At 35.4% G+C, this 24,505-nt stretch overlaps 2 protein-coding genes across 5 annotated transcripts in view; one reads left to right on the top strand and one right to left on the bottom strand.

Moving 5' to 3' along the window:
• Arhgef33 (Rho guanine nucleotide exchange factor 33) overlaps positions 1-23,048 on the top strand; it is a 114,979-nt gene extending 91,931 nt beyond the window's left edge. For 2 of the 3 annotated variants that reach the window (XM_063229529.1, XM_063229543.1), the window contains one exon: positions 366-23,048. In XM_063229529.1, coding sequence (XP_063085599.1) covers positions 366-495 — 130 coding nt within the window. In that variant the 3' untranslated portion in view covers positions 496-23,048. Of the gene's footprint in view, positions 1-358 lie in introns of all 3 variants that reach the window. The other variant, XM_063229548.1, reaches the window with a different exon arrangement.
• The window catches only part of Sos1 (SOS Ras/Rac guanine nucleotide exchange factor 1), a 109,288-nt gene continuing 98,051 nt past the window's right edge, over positions 13,269-24,505 (bottom strand). Inside the window, exons 18-23 of one of the 2 annotated variants that reach the window (XM_063229521.1) lie at positions 22,875-23,047; positions 22,553-22,669; positions 20,985-21,249; positions 17,639-17,683; positions 15,753-15,871; positions 13,269-14,848 (exon numbers count right to left, since the gene is read on the bottom strand). In XM_063229521.1, coding sequence (XP_063085591.1) covers positions 14,357-14,848; positions 15,753-15,871; positions 17,639-17,683; positions 20,985-21,249; positions 22,553-22,669; positions 22,875-23,047 — 1,211 coding nt within the window. In that variant the 3' untranslated portion in view covers positions 13,269-14,356. The remainder of the gene's footprint in view (positions 14,849-15,752; positions 15,872-17,638; positions 17,684-20,984; positions 21,250-22,552; positions 22,670-22,874; positions 23,048-24,505) is intronic. The other variant, XM_063229523.1, reaches the window with a different exon arrangement.

The following is a 24,505-nucleotide window of genomic DNA, read 5'->3' as shown; positions in this document are numbered from 1 at the left end:
TAATGAGTTCCATTTTAACTAAAGGGCTATGGAAATTTGTGCAGTAGTTATTTCATTGAATCAACAATAGGACTTTTTGAATTTTCTGGGTTGTTATTCCCCTATTACAGTGTTACTACACAGTATCTTACACTGACATCTACAGTTGTCACAATGGTCTCATAAAGCATTAGAAAGATGTTCTCTTTGTGTTTATTGCAAATCTTAGATACACATGTCCTGAGTCTTGAAATTAGGGGAGTAAAATTTTTTCTAGGTCTAAAAGACAACTGTTTTACAAATGCAAAACAATTTGGATAGATAAAATATATGAAAACAATTAAAACCAAATCAACCTGTACTTTATCTGTGTGCTGAGATTTTAGGTCCAGTGGATCAGAATACAGGGAAAAAACTAATGAGAATCCCTCAATGGATCCTTCACCTACCAAACAAGATTTCTTCAGAAACCGACTTGCTCTTGCAAATGACCTTGACCAAGGAACAGCTGTGTAAAACATACTTAAAGTTGTATTCTCAAGTGGTAAGATGAGGATAAAAACCTTGTATATATCTGTGTAGGAATATATACACACACACACACACACACACACACACACACACACACACACACATATATTGATGTATAAATCCCTGAAGAAAACTAATATACATACATATGAAACTAAATCAACATACAAGACATTGAAGAGCTGAAGATTAGTCTGTGGTTAAGACCTGACTTTTTGAACTTCAACACTTGGTAAAAGGGAAATGAAGACTTTTGACATCATTACAGAGAAACACAATAAATTTGGAGGAAAAAATAAATGTTTATAAGAACAAAAATTTGCACCTTGAAGTCATTCCCCAAGTATAATATTATGTTCATATTTAATGTGGATGTGAATTTTGTGCTGCTTAGGTATTTAGTTTATTAATTCATTCTAGTGTGCTTAGACTAATATAATACTATGTTAGGGGCCATTGTGTCTGACTATATGTCTTCCAGAACTTCCAGGGCAATACATAGCATGCCTTATGGCAAAGGATCAATGAACAGAACTGTTATTTTAAATGTTGCAATTCTGAATTATGGAGAAATTGTGCTTAAATCACAGGTTAGAAGGTTTAAAGCTTAAAGACACATTGATCTCCAAACGTGTTCTGTGTTTATGGAAATCATTAAAGAGAACAATGATTTCTTTAGAAACAGGGATGGGGCAAAGAAGCATTTTTTTATGTGGATTGTGCCGAGGATGAGAGCAGTCCAGAGCCTTTCTTTTATTGAGTACTCAGTATTCAAGATCCACTAGTGATCCTGAGTGTTACTGATAAACTCATGACCAGATGGACCAGGAAAAAACATTGATACAGCCACATCCTCTCAAAAAGACTTTCTTTAATGCAGACAGAAAGTCGTGACAGCACCAGTGCTTCAATGGCACATACATAATGGTTGCTACAAAGACTAGGTCAGAATGAAAACTCAGGGGATGCAGGACCCTGATCTCTGCAGTGCCCAGATATGGCACAGAAACAAAGCTCCTACAGCTCAGCTATTGGGGACCTGCCTGGCTGTGGGATAATAAAATGTGTTAGCCCAGATGGTCACCTCAAATTTCAGATTCATAACAAAATAATTAGCTTTAAACTGTTCGTCTCTGTTCCCAAATAGTTACTTATAATAAATGAGAGGTATTTGACATCTGTTCACTCAGAATCTTATTTTTCAAGTGGATTTCTTTAGAAGTGCTATTCCTTTATGAATGTGCAATTGATAAAATAAGGGAAGTTTCATTTCTATGTGTTAGAGCTTCTCCTTGTAAGATTATTAATTAGGAACCTATCTGTTAGCATTTGAAATAGTAAGTGTCTACAGCATATAAAAATCACTGTGCCAAGATTTAGGACTTTGCAGTATTTAAATTTAAGTTTAAGCCAGCATTTTCTTTCTCTGCAATTAATGGAATTAGATTTTTTTTTTATCGGTACCAGGGATCGAACTCACAATCACGGGTTTGCAAGGCAGGCCCTTATGACACTGAGCTAAATCCCCCGCCTCAGATTTTTCTTTTTTCTTAAGCCAAAGTTGTTTTGGGACAGTGCTTAAAAGCACAATTCCAGACCAACTGGACATGGAAAGTCATAACCTCATAATGAAATATAAACAGCAGTAAGACTCTTCCTTTCTGTATCCTGTTTATCATCAAAATTGTTACTGCAAATATCAGATAACTTCACACACTTTCATTTTGATAGCATCCTCTAAAATATCTTGATATTTCAAATTTATAGTAGTACAGTTCAGTTTAGTTGTATTTTATGAAACTAACCTATGTATGGAAACTAGTACTGCCACTCTGGGTCCCTAGCTCTTGATAGCTGGATATTTTGGTAGCTTTCTATCTCCAACTATTGTCTGTTCATCCACAGCTTATAGGTCTTCAAGATTAATGCCATGTTACTAAATTCTTGTCTGCCATCAAATTCCAAACACTTCACTTGACTTAAGGCTCTCTCTCGTCTGGCTCCTAGTTTTCTTTTCTTTTTTTTTTTGTCTTTTTTCCTTTTTATTGGTACCGGGGATCGAACTCACGACCGCCTGCTTGCAAGGCAGGTGCTTATGCCGCTGAGCTAAATCCCTAGCCCCTGGCTCCTAGTTTTCTTTCTGGCTACCATCTAATGCAGTTTTGGGTGAGCTATTTTACTTCAACTAAACTGGCTTTTACCGTTTCCTCATAAGCTAGGCATCCTGCCCAGGTTTACTCTTAACTCATGCCTTTTCTCTAACTGCCTCCTCTTTACTAATCTGAAGCCCCAGTTAAACCCCCTGACCTTCCATGGTGTGGAAGCTTTTATGGTGTGACTAGTTTTTTTTTTTTTTTTTTTTTTTTGTCTTTTTTGTTTTTATCGGTACCAGGGATCGAACTCACGACTGCCTGCTTGCAAGGCAGGCGCTTATGCCGCTGAGCTAAATCCCCAGCCCCTTACTAGCTTATTTTTTGATGTATTTGTTTTATTTCCTCAATAAGAATGCAAGTTCCTTTCAAAGGCAAGAACTATTCCATACCTTTTTTATTCCCCTTTACTTCTTGATGAATTCATAGTAGTAGGAACTCGAGAATTGATTGGCAACTTTAATAGGGCTATAGAAAATAAGTTCTAGTTTTTGTTTTCAGTGTCAGCATTTTCAGTGCCAGCTTGTCCAGGGCCTACGTACATGATGAACAAGTGTTGTATCTCTGAGCTACACCCCTCATGCCTAATTTCTATACTCCTTTTGTTTGTTTGTTTCTTTTTGGGACAGGGTCTTGTTATGTAGTTCAGGCTGACCTTGAACTCATGATAGTGCTCCTGTGTCACCCTCCAAAGTGCTGGTGTTACACACATGCACTCCCATGGCTGGCTTCTATCCTTAATTTGACGAAGATTTTCGTTTTTAAAAGAAAAAGAAATCACAAAGGAAATAAAATACAGTTGTCTTCATAAGCAATTAAAGGCTCCACTGCCATTTTGATGGCACCTAGCAGTAGAAAACATCTCTTCAATTAAAAAGTTGCTATTTTTTGTTAGCATGGCTCATTTTATAATCTCCCATGGTAGTTCTGTAATTGACAAGGGAGATAGGATTCTTAGTGATGATGATGGTATATAATGTTATGTTTCTTTAGGAAAGAAGTTGGGTTGGAAAAGAGATTGGCAGTTGCTACATCTGAGATCTCCAGTCCTCTCAAGAAGGGCAGTATACACAGAAGACCAGAGATGTTTTTGGGAAGTGCTTGAGTTGATAAGCAGAAAGAAACACTCCACAAAAAGATGGAGATTTTTACACAGATTGGGGTTGCAGCAGGTCTCTTCTATAACTTTGTGGGATTTCCATATAAGCTGAAGCAAGGATTATCTTGTTTCTCTTACTTTAGAATTAGAAACTTTGAGAACCAGGGATTTGTGGACCAAATGCTCTATGATTCTCCCTTAGTGGGCGACTTCAACATATAACAAATAAACTAATCTGAGACTTGTAATTAGCATGTCAGGGAAACCTTTGAATGGTGTTTTTGTTTTTGTTTTGGTTTATTTGCTACTGGGAATTGAACTCAGGACCTTACATTTGCCAGGCAGGAACTGTGCCACTGAGCTTTATCCCGAGCCCTTGAATGGTGATTTCTGTAACATCTTGTATCTGATCTTTTTACCTCCTTCAAATCTTTACTCATATGTCATATTGTCCTTGAGGGCATTTATAAAAATGCAGGTTCCTGGGGCCAGGATTTAGCTCAGCAGCATAAGCATGTGCCTGGCAAGCACAAGGTCATGAGTTCAATTCCCAGTACCAAAAAAAAAAAAAAAAAAAAGCAGATTCCTGGGCTCTATTTCAGGTTCATTGTATTGGAATATTTGAGGAAGGGATCCAGAACCTAAAATTTAAATGCATTCAGATGATTTTGTTTGGTCCACTGAAATTTTATTTTTATTTTTTTGTAATTTTTATTCTAAAGAGAATAAAACCAAGTAAAATAAAACAATAAGCCAATCAAAACAAAACAGTATATGTGATATAGGACTTCAAAGCAAGGTAATAGGAAATCAGTGATGTTTACCATGCCTCCTGTTGTCTTCAAGATAGCTGCCCATAACGTCAGACATAGTAAAAATCAAATAAAACAGAATAGGCTAGAACTAATAAAAACAAAACAATGAATGCAATAAAGGACTTCAAAACAAGATAATAGTAAATCCAAAATGGCTACCATAATATAGCTTATTATCTTTATCTGTGATCTGCTCATATCATTGGATATAATAGAATCAAATAAGACAAAATGGAATGAAACCCAACCAGACAAAACAATGAAAATGATAGACTTCAAAATATGATAACAGAATTAACAGTAGGCTACCACCTACAGGAGGAGATCCCCCATAATGCTGCATTGTGTATTGTTATCCTCTGAACATGATCAGACTACCAGCTTTCGACCTACAAAGTCAGTGAAACACTAAACACTATAAGCATTAAGCTGTATTTTACCTCAGTAGCTATCATCGAAGCCTGTGTTTCTCCAGATCAGCTGGTTGCTTGGGACAAGGGGGAGTACTTTGGCTCTTGTCTGCCAGCCCATGCACAGGAAAAGGCTGGCATCTGGTTCTTCCCACAACAGCCTGCACATGGTGCTGACTTGCAGAGTCCAGTGAAATTTTAGAGCTATTACCTCTTAGACCAATAAATTGAGATGATCTAGTATGCAAATTAGGCTACTCAGTCTCTTCCTTAGGTTGCTTTTTATGACAGAATAAATAATTAATTAGACTTAGCTTGAGATACAGAAAATTAATAATTCATCAAAGCCCAACTGAATTATTTTTGTGTTCTTAAATTTGTTGTCAATGAGCATTGCTGTCAGAAACACTAAAATTTTAATTGAAAATATACATAAATTCATTTTGTAAACTGACAAAATTGTATATTCCAGGGACTTGAAAGAATGCCCTTTAAATGACAGATGTCTTACAATAAATTACATAGTGAAGTTAGACTAGTTTTCAGAGTAAAGTTTTTCTTGAAACATCACCATTAATAACTTTCTTCGTGTCCCTAAAACAGCATTGCTTTCAGGATAGTTGGGGTTTGGATATCCTGAAATGATTAAGCACAGCCAGTGAGTCTCATATTCTGGGGCGGGGGGAGCAGGAGAAGTGAGATAGTTTCTCAAAGATGGAAAAAAATGGGGACATGGGTTGAAGTAAGGTGGAGGAAATTTGTGGAGACATATTATAGGGGAAAAAGGAAATTGGTATGTGACACTAGACTTGAGTTTTGAACATATAAGAACATAAAGGTATGAGTTTGGGCAATGCTAAAAGAAGTTGTTAGATTTCAAAGTAGTCAATATTCTGTTCCCAAATCAAACAGCTTGTTTTCCAACACCTGTTGTTTTCCAAGAGCTTAGTGCATAATCTTTCTAAACTTGTTCCTTATCTATACAAGAATTATTTTTATTATCTTGCCTCATTATATTTAGACACAGTAACATTAAATGTGATTTCTTTCTCATGTATATAAACGTGTTCCTCAGAAGAAGTGGGATCTTTTCCAAAGGATTATTCGTAGATACCATCTATGATTCTGAGTAGGTTGTTTCCACTTAATACTAGATCCCATGCAGTAACTCTCCTCATCACATTTTCCTTTTACTGGGGCAGACCTTCTGCACACAAACATTCTCTTATTTGTTCATCTTTAAGACATGAGAAACCTCTTTCTTAATGGTTCAAGCTATGTGCCAGTTCTCTGCTTCCTTTTATTGTAAAATTTTAAAGAGGAAACAACCACATTACTTCCTGCATGGCAGCTTTTTAAAATTCTGTGCTGGGGATCAAATCCAAAGGCCATGTGCTAGGCAAACACTCTGTCACCCCCAGCCCACCTGATAGGCGCAGGCTTTTGCTCCTATTACTTCACGAACTCCTTAGTCATTAATGACACATGGTCCATTCTCTGTCGTCTTACTATCCCTAGAAGTAACATTGGATCGTTTTCTCTTTCTGAAATTATTTCTTTACTAACTCTTAAGGGAATACCATATCCTTGGTTTTCATCATTATTCATTGGTGTTTTTCTCTTGTTATATTTGATGCTACTCTTGGATAATAGAGTATGCCAGGGCTCTCTTTTGTTTATGCTCCTCTTTTTCCAGTCTATACTTATTTCCTTTGTGATCTTATACAGTCTGTTGGCTTTGAAATATGATCTTTTCAAAGTGACTTCAAATATAGTATTTTTAGCCTAAACCCCTTTCTCTAAGTTGACTAATATTTCTGTCTCCTTGACTTCTCTCAAGATGTATGATCAGTTTATTGAACTTAATGTGTCCAATCCTTCTTCAGCCATATCTTCCCTCCCTATGTCAGTTAATGGTAACTTTTATCTTCGTTTGTTCTCACCAAAAACCTTGAAGTCATCCTTGACAATTGTTTCTGTTGATAATTGTCTTTTACCCTTCATCAAGCCTGCCAGCAAATTGACTTTCTTCCAAATATATACGTACTGTAACTTCTTCTCATCAACTCTTGCTGTGGTCCAAGACACTTTAAATCAGACTGGCCTCCTGTTGTTGTTGTTGTTGTTGTTTTGGAGACAGTCTCACCTTGCAGTTTAGGCTGGCCTCCAGCTCTCGGATGTCCTCCTGCCTTCACCTCCCAAGTGCTGTGTGCCACCATGCCGGGCAGTATTCCTGTTCTTAATCTCTCATTTTTCTCAACACAGTAGCCAGACTATAAATCAGATCACATCACTCCTCTGCTCAAATTCTCTAAGGACTGTTTCTTTCGAATATAAGTCAGAGACATTACAAGGGCTTTTTTTAAAGCTTCAAGTGATCCATACCTCCTTAAACTCTGATGGCACCTCTTTCTAATGTACCCACATTCATTTTTCTTCTAACACAAGTAGCCTTCCCATTCCATAAATTCACCACAAATGCTCTTGCCTCCAGGCTTTTGAATGGGCTGCTCCTTGTGATTTGGTATATTCTCAAATTCTTGCATGTTTCATTCCTTCACTTCAAGTCTTTATGTTCCACCTTCTCTATGAGATACAGTCTGACATTCCATGTAATTTAATCTTTGTATCCTATATTCCCTTACCGGTTTTTGTTCATAACAATTACAACACTTTAATATGCAATAGGCCTATTAATTATGCTTATTGCTTATTGTCTGTATCTTCTCACTAAATGACAAATCCCATGATGAAATGGACTTTTGTTTACTACTGTATTCCTAACATCAGAACTGACCGGAACACTGTTTGTTGACTGTTGAATAGTCAGATAACCTAAGGTCATTCAAACCCTTTTTTTTTCCCAAAACAAATTTAAGTAATGATAAACAGCAAAGAAAGGCATAAAGAATCAAATTCAGGATAAACAATGAACTGTTTAAAGTTATCTAAAATGAGGCAAACTTTGAAAATAGGTCTTCATGGCTTTATTATTTGTAAAGCATTTACTTAGAGAATGGCACTGTGCTTTATATATATGACCTTCAGATCCCATAAAAACCCTACATATAGGGCTGGGGATTTAGCTCAGTGGCCTAAGTGCTTGCCTGGCAAGCGCAAGGTTGTGAGTTCAATCCCTGATACCAAAAAAAACAACAACAACAACAACAACAACAACAAAAAACCCTACATATATTTATGGCTCTCCTTGTATTGATGAAAAGTAGATTAAATAACTACTCTAAAGTTGTTCATGTAGTAGGAGAAGGAGCAGGTAAACAATTAGAATTCCAAAGAACCTGCTTATTCTCATTGATGCTTTTTTGAGCAGTTATTAAGGTTGAGAAATTAGATTCTAAACAGTGTGTAGTTTTTCTTGCTTTTAGTAAGTATCAACAGTCAGAGTCCTAAAATGTTAGAAATGGTCATAAGGCTTCCATGAATTTTATTCTATCAAATCTGCAGAAAGGCAGCCTCAGCTTTGGGGCTGGCCAAACAGGAACATTCCTGTTCTTGAGATACAAATGCTTTTGAACTGTGATGACCTAACATGTTTAAAACAAGGAAAAAAAAAAAAAATCACCTGGTTAAAACTCAAAAGCAGTAACATTTCAAAAGAAAATACAGAAACAAGTTTGATTTATATCCATGTTAATGTTATTTGCTGATGGCTATTAAATCATTACCTAGAGTATACTTGACAGTGCATGCTTGTATTTCACAGTGGTTAGTCAAATAAATCTATATAAATGCATGATTTCATGTGTTTAAACTAGGAAAAAAATCACCAGTTAATTCACATATTCCTGAGAGCAGTCCTATAAATACCAGGGATCACATTGAGTCTGTGGTCTCAGTCACTAACTGCGACATGATGTTGGCTCCGTCATGTCATTTCTCCAGGCCTCACGTGCTTCTGTTTTTATTCTTTTTTTTGTCTTTTTACTTTTTTATCGGTACCAGGCATAGAACTCACGAACACACACTTGCAAGGCAGGGACTTATGCCACTGAGCTAAATCCCCAGCCCCCTTGCTTCTGTTTTTAAATAAGAGGATTGGAACTCTTAAGGATTCATCAGGTTTACATTATATAATCTACCTTGAATGACAGTAATTTAGACACAACTTAAAGCTCTTATATTTTCATGCCAAATCTAGACAAATTGCAAACTCAATCTGCCTCATTCCAGCAGCTGCAAAAACTGCCTGTCAGAGAACTGTGGTATCTGAGACTTGTTTGGATACAGTTGGCTCAGGCCTCTCAAGCTACATCCCAGCGCACCCAAGGTCACTTTACTCATTTTCATCCTTAGGCCCTCCCACCCAACTACAATCATAGGGTCTGACCCAGAAGGTAATAGGAAACTTGATTCATCCTTTTAGACTAACTTATTTTGGGAGAAAGTGCCCCCCAAAAGACCATGATAAAATGCCAAATATTTTTCTTTGGAAAGTATGAGCTAAATAATCACTTAAGGACTTTTAAAATACTGCCCTCAAAAAATAAATACATGCAAAAATAATACACTTGTGGGCCATGTAAGGCATTTTTTTCTTTATTTTTTCAGTTTATCTTAGTAATGCCAGAAAAAATAACAGCCATTATTTTCACTTGAAACGCAAACCAAATACTGCTGCACACAGTACAAAGATTACCTACGAACACGGTAAGGTACAAAGGTCATATTAGATGTATAGACCACACTTTGTTCTTACATCAAACACTGACAGCATATTTTTTGACAATAATTTTAGCAATAACTGTGCTACTAAACAAAGGCAAATACACATATATACACAGACACATCTTAACTAAAATTATACATGTCACTTTGACAAACAAATTCTCTGGTGGTTTCACCAGATATTTGCATCCCAAATTCCCTGCCCTAATCCCACCCCCAAATGCTGACTTGATCTTAAGAAAAAATTAAGAGATGTTCTTAATTAAAGGCACATTTGGCAGCTACTGAAAGTGGCATGCATCTGGCACAGGTGCACTCTCTAAGCCGCACCACATGTAACTTCTTTTTATGGATCTTGATTTCAAGTGGTAGTCGGTCCAAAGTGACCCACCTGTAGCTAACTTGCTTTATAATTTTGCAGCAACTGGCTACTTAATGCACTATTTTCATTAAAGGCAAAAGAGAAATTTGCTCACAGTTGACAGAAAATGCACTTTACGGTGTCAAAATGGAAAATAAGGCATGAAAAAAAGTTGTAAGTGCTTTTTTAAGATTTATCACATAGACTTCATGCTTTTCTTAACTAGAGCTCAGAACATTTTTGGCTCATGTATAAGGGATTATGAAATGATTTTAAAAGTAATGAGATGTTTCAAAAGAAAAAAACTGAATAAAGTCACCACTTTCCCTTATAAATAATTTCACTGCATAGTTCTCTTTCAGCCAAACTAACTTTGTGATACATATTTACCAGTAAAGATTTATGTGCAATACAGTAAGACCTACATTTGCACAAAGGTCACACAATATAGGCCAAAAGAATAAACCTACGTACAGCAGCAGAATATCAAGAAATAAATGGTTAGGTTTTTTTTTTTTTTTTTTTTGTATTGGGAATTGAACTCAGGACCTTACACTTGCCAAGCAGGCGCTATGCCCTTTAAGCAGTATCCCTGGCCTGGTTAAATTGTTTTGAATCTAAAGGAAAAAAAGATTTCCTCAATATGTACAACACTGATTGGGACAACTCTCACGTTTGTTTTGCTGAGATATTTTTAAAAATCTGAATTTAAGCTGTCATGTAAAAAGACAATGAAATGGGGCTGAGGATATAGTTCAGTGGCACAATGCCTGCCTGGCATGTATGAGATCCTGAGTTTGAGTTCCAATACCGAAAAAAAAAAAAAAAAATGAAGCCGGCTAAACTTTGAGAATTAAAAGTTCTTTATCATAAATACTATGCAATTTTTGGTTTGTATCAAATAATTTGCTTATTAAAATAAACACTAAGAACTTAGAACCATAATGTATCCTCCAAATGAAATAGTATTAATGATAATACTAGACTGTTCTGTTGATTATGCTTGTTAGTATAAGTCTGCTCTCTGCTTAACTCAGATCTATTAAGGTATCACTAGAGTTGTTAGAGACTAGTAATACACTAAACACATAACTTGATGCTCAACAACCTTAAATTAAGCAAACTTTTGATGTTTGTATATTTCCTGATCATAGTGGTATTAAAATAGATTTGAGACCTGGGAAAAATAATCTTGGTTTGCCAATAAATTTAGAGACACACTTACTTGTTCTCCTTATTGAAGTGGTTAAATGTAAATAGCTTTCTGTTCTACTGGTTTTAGCCCACCACATTCAGCCTGGAAATTTTTTTTTCATTCTGTGATCCAAAGATAATGAAACATTTAGAAATATTTCTATTTCTTAAGAGAAATGTTCCACACTTTGGAATGTGGTTGGTCACAGTCATGCTGCAGACTACCTTGTAATGTCCTGGATCCCAGGGCAGAATTTTGTGATGATATATTTACTTTATGTCACTCCTTATCCCTCATTAGGTATAGCTCAGTTACTACTAATGATAAATTTGTCTGCTAGTCTGAGACAAATTAATCATGACAAGAAGGACACAGTTTTCTTACCTCCACCTAAGGGCATCCAATCGGAATTTTTCTAATCAGTTACAATTGCAGAAAATACTTTTGCTTACGTATCACACATCAGAATAAAAATGTCCTCTCTATCCACAATACATATAAAACTGTTGCACAGCTAGGTATAGTGGCGCACGACTATAAATACAGCACTTGGAAGGCTGAGGCAGGAGGATCACTGTGAGTTCAAAGCCAACCTGGGCTACAGTGAGCTCAACGCCAGTCTGAACTACATAGCAAGACCTTGTCTCAAACAAAACAAAACAAAAACCCTAAAATTGTTGCACAGTGAAGTGGTCTACTAGAGCCACTGGGGAGACGAATGGTCTCTTTTGGGAGAAAGATGATTAGAACTCCAAATCTGGGTTTTCCCTTTGTGTAGGGTCATGCCGGTTGAAAAAGAATCATCATCTTAATGAAGGCTAGCACACTAGCCAGAGACATACTGAATGGGCTTTAATGTGACTTCTGTTAAGTACTTATTTGGGGTGGGGATGGAACAATTAGAAGAGGTGGTTAGTAAAGTCATAAAAAGGGACACCATGGGGACAGGTAGGCTGGCCCAATACGTCATGGGAGATTTTGGGATGTGTACTGATAAATTGTAGCAGCAACAGTATGTTCACACAAATACTTGTTGAGTGAATGGTCTTATGGATACTTTGCAACCAAGAGGGAATTTATAATTAACCTTCTTTTTTTATCGGTACCAGGGATTGAACTCATGACCACGTGCTTGCAAGGCAGGCGCTTATGCCGCTGAGCTAAATCCCCAACCCCCTATAATTAACTTTTAAGAATATTTTCAGAAGAGGGGACATTTTATGAAGGAAAAATGATTATCATAACAGGAATGCTATGGACACTAGAAGAGATTCAACTCTAACAAATAAGAAAGGTTATAATAGGGTGGACTGCTTAACGATGGTGTAGTTTACATATTTGCTGTTCTTAAAGGGTTATATACTGTACTACTGTGATGTTCATTTAATGCTTTAATAAATATCACAGAAATTATTAAAGTATTAGGTTTCCACCATAATGTAGTACTTCTAAAGATGTGTCTAATGACATGGTTAACAGAATTACTGAAATGATGCTTCATTATTCAGAGGACACATGCAGATAGATAACTGATGAGCTGATGCCCCTTTAAGGATGGATGCTGCACATCTCACATACACAGTGGAGATTAATGAAAACTTTTTCTCTTTAGTAAGTTGCATGCATTTCAGTCATAATATTTGTTAGACTCAGGAGAGCAGTACATAGCCTTTATGAATAACCTGTATTATATTAATGATGTAGGTAGATGTTCTATTATGAATAGTTGTGATAGAGCAGAAGACCTCAAGCAAGGTAGAATGTTCAATATAAACCTTTAACAAACTGTACACACATTGCTTTAAGAAATTAAAAAACCTATAGTTCCGCTCAAAAGATACCCATTCTCCTTTAACCAGATATTTTCCTATATGCCAAACTGCAGCATTAGGTCATTCTTTAATATTAATACATATATTCTGAACTAGAAACCAAAGCGTACCACAATACGTGCTTTTATGCTTAGTGTTTTTGTTTTTCAACTGAAAGAAATAAGAACCGACCATTTTCTTCATATAATAATTTAATATATGCCAGCCAGCCAAAGTATTTGTATCTTTATTTAATTAAATTAAAACAGACCTGCTAGGTATATTACATAACATTCACTATATACACATGATTTAGGTAATGCAAGAGAATTCTAGGGATGCTGATCACTTGACTGTCAGTAAGACATGAATGCTCTCAGTGAGGCCCAGCAAGTGCTCCTTCCCACATTGGGCACCTACAATTCCGTAATGATGTTAGAGGGACAGCTATGAGCCAGGACATGGGTTACCAGTAACCCTTTGCGGGGGGGAAAGGGGAAAATGACAATCTAGTGTAGATTAACAGTCTCCTAAATGTAAATGTACACTTGACGGTTAACATTTTAAAAAAAGTTCTTCCATTATGTTAATGACACAAAACTTCTCTTTTTGAAGGCAACACCACATACTGTTTGTGTGAGGGGGTAGGTAGGGAATGTTCTTAATATTGGTATAATTATTCCTCAAACGACAATGACGACAACAACAAAAAAGTACCTCTTTGGTGAAGCCTTGGTACCCATTCAGTTCACTGTAATAATCTGTAAACAGGACTGTAGTACAGTGCTGGGGCCTTGATTTCAACAAGGTCAGGTACCACAGCCTTTCCTCACAGTCCTTTGAATGATTTTTAAGAAAATATTCTAAAGTAGAAGAGTAAAGCAAAGGAAAACAGAGGAGGATAGTAAGATCCCTGTTTAAGATTTTTTTTAAAAGTGCATAATATTTTGAATTACAAAAACTGTTGTCTGTGGGCCTGCTGGACATTATAATGTTTCCATCCCTTCAGCAATAAAGATCACTTCACAAAATGAGGGTTCTTGCATATTGGCCAGAAAAAGTCCCTTCAGTTGATTTTCAGGTGCAATCAGTTGTCCAATTCTTCTAGATCAGTCTTTCCACATATTCTATACTGGAATACCATTTCAGTTTATAATTAACGTCTAGGTTAAAATTCATGGTCTTATACTGCATCTTGAAGTAGAGTCATTAGTGTTTGGAGTTCAAGTTTTAACTCCTCAGTGCTGGCACACTCAGTGCATCCATTGCCAGCAATGGATCTGGGGGTAGGAAATTGTACATCCCAGTATAAGAGGAACTCAGGAAGAATGGGCATTCTCCAACAGTGGTGGTCCATCTCTGTGCATGGATGGGTGTGTGTGCTCCCTTTTGTAAGTTTTTGGAGGGAGTTTGGGGATATGTTGAGAAGTGCTTTGTCGTGGAGGAACAGGCGGCCCAACAATGGAATGGAGGTCCACTTCTTGTGTCAGTGGTGGTGATGGCAGATGCCTTCTTGTGCCATGAGGAGAAGGGGTTTGAGGAGGAGGTGGTGTAAAGGGGGAAGGGCTGTTTGGGAAGAAGGCATTGCTATGGTCACTCTTTTTGCCCAAAGGGGGAGGTTGGAGATGTAGTGGTGAGCTTGAGAAAACATCAGGTGTCCTCACAGGTTCTCGTGGTGGTAGCAAGGGAGGGCTCTCAGGAGGGTCTGATATAGAGGTCCGGTCTGATATTGAGTATCGTGGTGAATAGGCTTTTGATGTGGGTTGCCTAGGAGGAATGGCTGGGGGGCTGTCCAAGTGCTTAGACATAATCTAACAAATGAGAAAAAAAGTAAAACATACTTATTAATAATTGAATTAATGTAGTACCAAGAATGTATTAAGAATTTGGGGTTTTCAGACATGCTATTGGCAGAATACTACGTGTGGAACAGTTTTGCCGTATGTTTTAAATAATTAGTATTGTCAGTTCATAGAAAAAAAGTTAATTTTGCCAATGTTAAATTTTTACCTTGCTTTGTTTCTCAAAATTTTGTTGTTTGCTTATTATGAAATATAATTTCTGGTTTAGTGTACATTAACCCATTAGTTTTTCAATTTTGTTTTACTATCATATTTCATGAAATTCTGCAAAAAAGTCTTGGCTTATCCAGGTGCTCTGTTCTCTGGACAGTGTAAGAGCAAATGAAGTAAGTTTACAGCTGGCAAAATAAGTATAAAAAGAAAAAAAGAAAAAAACAGGTGGAAAAAACAGTCAGGAGCCCTTTGGGTCTCTTCCAATCTAGACTTTCCAGGAAACCCCATGAGGAAACATGCTAGATCCTCTACAGACTCAGATAAATAACTTTTAGCATATGCAAAGTTTCACTTACTACTTGCACATAAACTTTACACTTCTTTGTTCCTCTTCTTCCACTTTTCTTTGCCTATGTTTTTAAAGAACTTCTTGAGATTAAATTACCCTTACTTTATAGATGAAAACTTGTTTTTCTTTTTGACAAGACCCATAGTTTTAGGCTTACAAGGGTTTTGCAAACATTCTGAAAAGCTGCCTTTAGAAAAAACCTTCTGCATGCTAAATCTAGAGTTAGTCTTTGTTTATTCAGTACACTTACTCTGAAATGTTAACTGTCCCAGGGAGAAAGAAACTAGGCATGAGCAATGATTATAATGTAACCGTGATAGTAATTTCCAGAAACAAGATCTTCTACTTTACCTTAGATGGTGAAGACTCAGCCGGGGCAGATTCTGGCCGTCTTCGTGGAGGAACAGGTGGGGGGATGGGCACATCATCAGTGCTCTTGGTTAAACTTATAGATGATACTGAAGCAGATCCTATAGGATGTTAAATGCCAAAAAAAATTTATGGGAATTTTATTTTGCTCACTAATCTTGAAAAAACTTAGCTGGAAATTGCTAATATTCATTAAAAGAAATGTATAGAAGTATTAAAAGCACTTTATGACCCAGACCAATATTTCATTAAAGCAAACTTCTATAAAAACATGCAGAAATGTCATAGCAGAATTTTTTTAAAAAGCTGCCAAAGATATCGTTATTTTGTTTCTTGAACAAAATAACATTCTAAAAAAATAACTGTTAATTTACTATTGGAACTTTTAATTGGGTCTGATTCTCAGACTTCTATTGAAATGGTAATTTGGAAATCTTTTAGATAGTGATTTTTTTCAAGCTTTGTGATGAGCTCATTTTTTCCCTCTAATTTATTCGTAGAGAACTTCTCTACCTTTAACTGAATTATTACTGGGGAACTATCCAATCTTAAGCATTCTCTCCAGTGTCTCTTCCCCAGCAATGCAGAGCAAAGAATCTAGTGCCTGGGGTGTGGTGGTGGTCTTGTTTTACTTGGATAGAGGCTCTCTTAGGCATGTAAGAAAAATAAGGTTCAACAGATTTAATCTAAAACATAACTGTAATGAACCTATTCAAGATGATTGAGGCAATTCTAAATGAAAACAGGAATTACAGGTATACTAAAACCTAGTAACCAGGGCTGGGGATTTAGCTCAGCGGCATAAGCACTTGCCTTGCAAGCAGGCGGTTGTGAGTTCGGTCCCTGGCACTGATACATGAAAAAAAAAAAAAAAAACAACCCTAGTAACCCTGATTTAGGAATAAGTTGGTCAACTGGCAAAAAAAAAAGTTAAGTAAAGCTTCTAATTAAACCTGTCTGATAGACATTTATGGTGAAAAAGGCATAATATAAGATAGCACATGTATAAGTTAACTTTTATAAATATTATAAAATATATGAAAATAATTATAGAAATAATCCCTCACAATTATACTTAGCAAGTTTTTTATTCCTTTAAGCATTAAGTTTTTATTGTCAATCAAATGTTACAGCAATATAGAATTTAAAGACTATTTCATGTATTGATATTACCATGATCAACATTTTGATCACCTACTTTTAAATTTATCTTACCTAGTTAATTTAGCTTATAATTAGTATTTTTATCATATACATTTTAAAACCATTTGCATGAAAATGCAGCAAAATGTTAATTTATTAGCTTAAGATAATTAAAATGGGATGTAGTGAGCTGAAAGTTTAAAAGCAAATAGCTTCAACAGAAGATTATCTGCGATGAATATGTAGGCCTTCTAATTTAAATAGTTACAATTACAAGATAGTCCTTCTAAAGTCCAAAGCAGTTATTTTTGCCTACAGTCTATGCTGTCACCAGGCTAAGTATGTTGTGTGATTTAGACACTTAAGGTAGCTGCCAGCATTCCCATATGCGCATGCATGCTCTTGCTTCTGTTTCCAAATTTGAGCATTAAAATACATTTAGAATTCTATAGTTGGGAAAGAGAAATGGTTAAATGTGTAAGCCATTCATTTAATATGTTCTTTCAAGAGAAAAAATAGGTTTTATAAAAAGCATGAAAATTATATAAAATTAAGCAAATCATTTATGATCAAAGGATAGCACAAGTGAAGGCCTCACTTCTAAGATGGTGCAAGCAGGTACCAAGGCTGCCAGACCCAAGGAGAATTTTAGCAGGGAAGGTCACATTTGATTTGATTTTTAAAGCCAAAGCAAAAATTATGAGTCTTAATCCAAATATACTAACTTGGGCCATGGGGCAGTGTAACTTGGATAAAGACGGTATCGCTGCCTGTGAAAGGAAACAAGAAAAAATAGATTTTTTTATATATGTATATATATGTTCAACTTATCTGTAAAAATTTATAATGAAAATGTTATTTTTGTCACTCTAGTTTTAAAGAATGCTGTAAGTTTTTAGCAAAAGCTCATTACTATTTTTGAGAAGAAAAAAAAATTGAGTTAATGTCAGACTGAGAATTCTGAAGATTCCTTTTACATTTACTACTTGATACCATAATAATTAAATGAAAAACATTAATGAGGAAACTGAGCTATTCTATATTATTGGGAAGTTTCTAAAAATGTGTAAACCCAATTCAAGTGAAGGATTTAGTTGGATGCATAGAAATATATCATTTACTAAAGATTATTTTCAAAATTTAAACTTGTAAAGCAACTATTTTATATACTTTGAAAAATAAAGGGGAGTTTCTTACTAATAATGTATATCTGTAAAAGAATGTTCTTGAGACTATATTCTAATTACAAAATAACTATATTTTGGACATTAAAACAAACTTGAAAATGAAACAGCTTCTTCCTTCTATATTTATTAAACACTCTAAAAAGGATCAATATCCATTCAATGCTTAGACACATTTTACATAGGAATCTCTGATAAATTTACAATGTCTAAAAACTTCACCAACACTAAATTTTTAAAGAAAAAATTGAAAATCATAAGCCAAAGTGCCAAAATCTTTAAAGTAGGAGAACTGAGAACACTAGATGCTCTTTACTGTTTTTAAAACAGAAGAGTTATTTGTTACAATGCCTCCCATTACCAGCACATGGGTTGAATAATGCATGAGAGATTAAATTAAGTCCTATAATACTAGACAGGTGATTATGAAAATTTTACATTTCCCTTTTCACATTTTTCATAATATGCAGTAACTCAAATAATTTGGGACATTGTTTATTCTGGCTTATTTGATCAGAGGAGGATAATTTTACATTTCAGGTTCAGTTATTTGATGACATCTTGTTAACTTGATTGCTTACAAAGATATAATCCTCAGATTTCTTGGGCAGCCCCATACTACAATGATCTGTTATGTAATCTCCTTTCCATATATATTGATATTTATTTGAAACTCACAATTAAGTGTAGCAATCCAGCTTATTCCAATACATTATTTGTCAGATGATTAAAATACATTTTTATATTCAAGTCACATGAAGCTCATTGCCCTGTGAATGATTTTCTTCACAATTCAGCATCTATGACAAGATAGGGACTAAGAAGGTACCTAGTTCTAGTGTTACACAATTTTTACTTTTGAAGAAGAAATAAATATAATGCCTGGAGAAACCCTCAGGAGCATGGAAAGCTATTTAGTACAATATGTGAATAAAATAAAAACACAACACTCATAACAGGCACAGACTCAAGAGTTTTTGAAAGAATAATTATACATATGCAGGACTGGGATTTAGCTCAGTGGCATAAGTGCCTGCCTTGCAAATGTGCAGTCGTGAGTTTGATCCCTGGTACCAAAAAAACCAAAACAAAACAAATTATACATATGCACACAAATTTGTGTGTACAGATGTAAACTTGGCTTCAACATGCAAACAAGTTTTGGTTCATGGTTTTAGTAAATTTGGGCAGTTCTCTGATTTCTTTATAATTGCTTGACCTTGCTGCCTGGAAAATAGTATAAAAAATTCTTAAGTGAGATATTACAGGGCGTGCCTGTAATCACACCACTCTGGAAGGCTGAGGGAGGAGGATCAATAGATTTGAACCCAGCCTGGGCAGTTTAGCAATTTGTCTAATTTAGAACTGTCTTAAATAATTTAGACCAATTTCAAAATAAAAAATTTAAAAAGAGCTGAGGATATTGTTCAGTGTGGACACTCTACATTCAGTACCTAGTACTGGAAAAATATTTACATGATCTAGTCAAAAAATATATGCCAGATGCTGGATGTGGTAGGTCATGCCTATAATCCCAGGAATCAGGAGGCAGAGGCAGGAAGATAGGTACAAGTTTGAGGCCACCCCGGACTACACACTGATACCCTGGCTAAAAAACAAAAAAGTTAGAGATTCTTTTTTTTTTTTTCCTTGAGATAGGGTTTTGCTTTGAACCCTATTAGGTAGCCCAAACTGGCCTTGAACTCATAGCAATCTTCCTGCTTCAGCCTCCAGAGTACTGGGATTATAGATGCCCAGCTAAGAAGTTCTCATCAGTGGAAACTGATAAAACTGACAGTGACTTGGGAATGAAATCCCATTTGTTAATGAGTTCATTAACAAATGCAGTATAGTAGTATTAATTTGTTAAGTAAATCCCAGATAACAGAGCAATGGTTCTCAACTTTGATTGTACATTAGAATTTCCTGCGAGGGGGTTTGAGACAGAGCTTTGCTGGCCTAAAACTCACTGTATACTCCATGCCAGCCTTAAACTCATGGTGATCTTCCTGCTTCTGCCTCTTTAAAGCTGCACCATTATAAGCATGCACCATCACATTCAGCTTCCTGTGGAAAATTTTTTTAAATATTGATGCCCAGTGGCTAATTCCAGTAAGCCAAGGCCATCTTTTTAAGCTCCCTAGGGTACTGTACTATACAGTCAAGTTGAAACCACTGTTGAAGATACTCCTCAGTTTAAAAAGGAGTAATTTTTGAAAAAAAAAAAAAAAAAAAAAAAGTCTTTTTCTTCAGGAAAAAAATGATATAAATGACAGATAACCTCTTAAATTCGCAATTTCTCTTCCTTTGTGTTAAATAAAACCTCTATTACCACTCCCTTTGTTCTTTTGGGACAGTAGTCTAGAAATAAGAGAGAGATACAGACATATACATATGCAGCCTGTGAGATCTCTATGGCTTTGCTGAAAAGCATAAGGTAGGCTAAGCAAGGGTTAAGCAGAAGTATGAATTTGACACACTGTAAAATTAGAAGTTGTGGCACAGTTTGGTGGGGACAGGATAGTATATATTGAGTAGTATTAAAATAAATTTGGAAGCAGCACTGAAAACACAGGACTGACATTCCTGGTCGATTTCTAAGAGTGACCTTTGTTTCCTCTTAATACAAGAAATGCATTTGGAACACTCAAATGAAGTTTCCTAGTTTTACCACCAGACTTTTATAGTAACATCTAATAAATTTAAAGAGTGGATTTTAAAAAAAATTATTAAGTTGCTGGAGTTCATTTTTATATTGGTATCTTCTGAAATAGTATCTGACTTGTACATGTTTACCCACATAAAGATCATAGATACTTTTATTTTTAACCTCAAGCATGTATAATACTAACAACTGCTTTAAAGCACTTAAAAATTTAGCACCTACTTGAATGAAAAGGGCTTGAGTGATCAGAATCAAACACGCTGCAAACATCTGTGGTACTGGAAGCACCAGAGGCAGGAGGAGGTGTGAGTGGTGTTCGTGGAGAATTTGGTGCAGATGCTGTACTTTCTGTTTCACTTTCAGGGATCCTACTATAACTAATTTTCCTTGGCTCCTGCTGCAGTGGTGTGGGATGCCTCATGGTACCTGGTCTTGGGTTTGATGGACGAACACCAGGAGATTTTAGGGGATAGCTATATTTTTTTGGCTGTAGACATATCAAAAGAAACACAATACTTAAAGCACCACATAGAAAGGAATGATTTTTTTTTACGTGCTGATAAAATGCAACAAAAAGCTAGGAAAACCATAAATCACCAATCATGAAGTAACATGATTCAAATCAATGTCCAAGTTAAACTATTATGGTTTCATTTTGTTGAAACTTTGGCTATCTAGATTGTTAGAAAATGAATTTCTTTAAATTAACTGAGTTTTACCTCATAAATATTACAATATCTGTGATTTTAATATTTTTGAGTAGAAAGTTTTCTAAAATATGTATTTCCCTGGCTCTTTGGGACAAATTTAACCTGTTAAAAAATCCAGGATAATCATTATGAATTAATACCTATGTTGTAATACATTGATGCCATTAAGACTTTTGGAGTTACTTTACAAATGAATCGAATTACCTGAGTTTTCATCTGCATGTTAATTTTATGGTATTCTCCTTGGAGAATATAAGTGTGCTTCACTGTAGCAGACTAGACACGTATTTCTTTTTTTTTTTTTTATCCGTAACAGGGATCGAACTCATGACCGCCTGCTGCTTGCAAGGCAGGTGCTTATACTGCTGAGCTAAACCCCCAGCCCCTTAGATGTATATTTCTAATTTGCTGTTTTTATTCATTAAAAAGTGTTTTAAGGCCTGAAAAATTTGCCTGTGAGGAAGATTTCATATGCTTTAATTCACAGACATGATGAAATTTATATTGATCACTGAGAAGCCATTTATGTTTACTTCCTCTTCAAATTTTTAACAGTGAGAGAATATACTCAGATCAGTAAGGTGATGATGCTATTCCATAAACTTAGCCAGGCACTGACCAATAATACATAACAACAGAATGTTTTAAGAAAGTATTTTTTAGCCATATTTAATTTGATATGGCAAATGAGTCATGGTTAAAAATTCTAATAAATCACTTCCTTAAAAAGCTTGAAGTAAATATAAATGAATTAGTATAAATTCATTAAACTTTCTGTCCTTACAATAAATCTTGAACTTTTTGTTAAAACCAAAAATAATAACTTACATATTTATTGAATTTCATAATTTGTCATGTTGGGATTCACTCAAGTTAATATTCATATATTTAGAATCAAGTGTGATATATCTGAGTATATTTATTAAGCACACTTTATTTAGAATTATCACATGTATATTTCATCCTGAATACCTTTATAAAAAATGAATCTATAACAGATACAGTAGTGATGATAATACCAGATGTACACGACAAGTGCAGAAAGTATATAAATGTAAAAGAAATGTAATGAACACTTACAAATCTTGGGAGAGGCTTAGGGTTTCGTGGTTCTATTTCTAGAGATTTATTGAAAAGATAATCTGTAAATTCTTTCTCCATGCTATTTCCCATTGGATTCAAGTTTTCAAAGAACCTCTAAATAAATGCAAAGAAATAATTATTAGTAGTGAATATTTTAAATTTAGTCTGAACTTCATGAAAACAGTTTATGAAAACTTTTAAGAAAACTTGAATTAGTTATTTTCAGTTTTATTCCTCTTGTCTACAAAACAAATCTGGTTTTTATCAAGAATTTAATAAATTTAATTAGAAATATGTATCTTCAGGTAATTCTACTTACTTTGATATCTGATTCTACTCGTAAACAATAAGGCTGATTTTGGTACTGCTGGATCTCTCCTGTTATTTCTGCTACTTTTCTCCTTTTGCTAAAGTTTATTAGCTCTTTTCCATGTCTTTTTAGAACCTCAGGGTTGCCTTCTTCTGTTTTCAAGATATTAGTGAGATAAATTCCTAGAAGATAAAATGAAATAATTTTAAGGATAAGAAAAAAGCAAAATTTTTTTTCCCATTAACTGTGGTCATAAGCACTGTATTATCATTATAACCAGAGAGTCAAGACTCACATTTCCAAGCTATGAAACATTACAGGTACATTAAATATCAAAAGAAAGAGTTTTATAATTATCAAATTATTCCATGAAAGACAGATTTGATAAGTATACAATGAAAAGGGAGACCAAGTTTAATCAGGAAGAATAGCCAATTTCCCCAACCCTCTCTTCCTCCCAAATCACTGTTACTTTTCATAGTTTTGTTAAAGGAACTTTAAGAATAACTCTATTGCTGATGACCCATTTTTTTGTTTTTGTTTTTGCAAAATGGAAGAGTGCTAAGGATTACATTTTCTGTTACTTAATTCTTGAGGTCCCACCAGAGGTTGTGAGGATTTGCATTTCAGAGGCAGTCTTTTTTGGATAGGCTTACCTTCAGAAATGTGGAAGGATTTGCAAGCCTGTGAAACACAGAACTGCATATAATTTATGTATACTGTATTCTGTTCTTCAGTAATTCTAGATTTAATGGCCACCTGATAACTGAGTTTTTGTTTCCCTTATCAATGTGGGCTGTGCACTAGATGAGGAGGACAATGAAAAGTAGCAGATACTTTAATTCTTCATCTAGTTCTATGTTGCCAGGAGCACTTTAGTTCCCTTCCTTTCTAGCACAAAGGTTCTGAAGCCAGCTCTGTTGCTTTTTACTTGTGTGATTTTGTGCAAGCTGCTTAGCATTTCTGTGCCTCAGTTATCTCCTCTGTAAAATGAAGGTTGGGAGGCTTGCTGTGAGAAATAAGGAGTTTTTGTAGAGGCTTAGAATAGGGCTTGGCAAAAGTCAGCATTAAATAGCTATGGTTGCAACTGTTGATGCTGTTATTGGGGTTGTGCTGTTCTCTTATGCATCTGTCTTTCCATTCACAAGTAGTGAATGCTGTTTTAAGGAAAAAATGGGGCATGGGTCAGAGTTCATTCACTCCTGCAAGGGCCATATTAAATACTACAGATACAAAGATCAACAACAAACACAGTTCCTGATCTCAAGGAGTCAGGAGGCCTGAGTGTAGAGTGCTATGGAATAATTTACTAAGTGCTACATGAGAAGGTGGTAGCAGTCCTAGGATGCTATGCGAGCACAAATGAGGTGTGCCTTACTGCCTCAGATTGAGGGGCTTGGAAGAAGCATTATAGTTGAGGTGATGCCTGGAGTTAAGTCTCGAACAAAGTCTGAAGAGAGTAAGAAGGTCATTTGTGCTGAAGCTTGGAAGCGACACTTAAGAGAGAAAATGTTGTTTTATATGGTAGCAGGGTATGAGGTTAGACATGGGCAAGGGCTAGATCAGTGGTTCTAGATGCTTCTCTGGTACAGGTATACTTCTAAATAATAGAATTTTTGGTCACATCCTTGAAAAGATGA

This window comes from Cavia porcellus, unplaced genomic scaffold, assembly GCF_034190915.1.
Source record: "Cavia porcellus strain 051 isolate PalLab524CR breed Dunkin Hartley unplaced genomic scaffold, mCavPor4.1 scaffold_1, whole genome shotgun sequence".
Classification (NCBI taxonomy): domain Eukaryota; kingdom Metazoa; phylum Chordata; class Mammalia; order Rodentia; family Caviidae; genus Cavia; species Cavia porcellus.
This window is presented reverse-complemented; position numbering and strand designations above follow the sequence as displayed.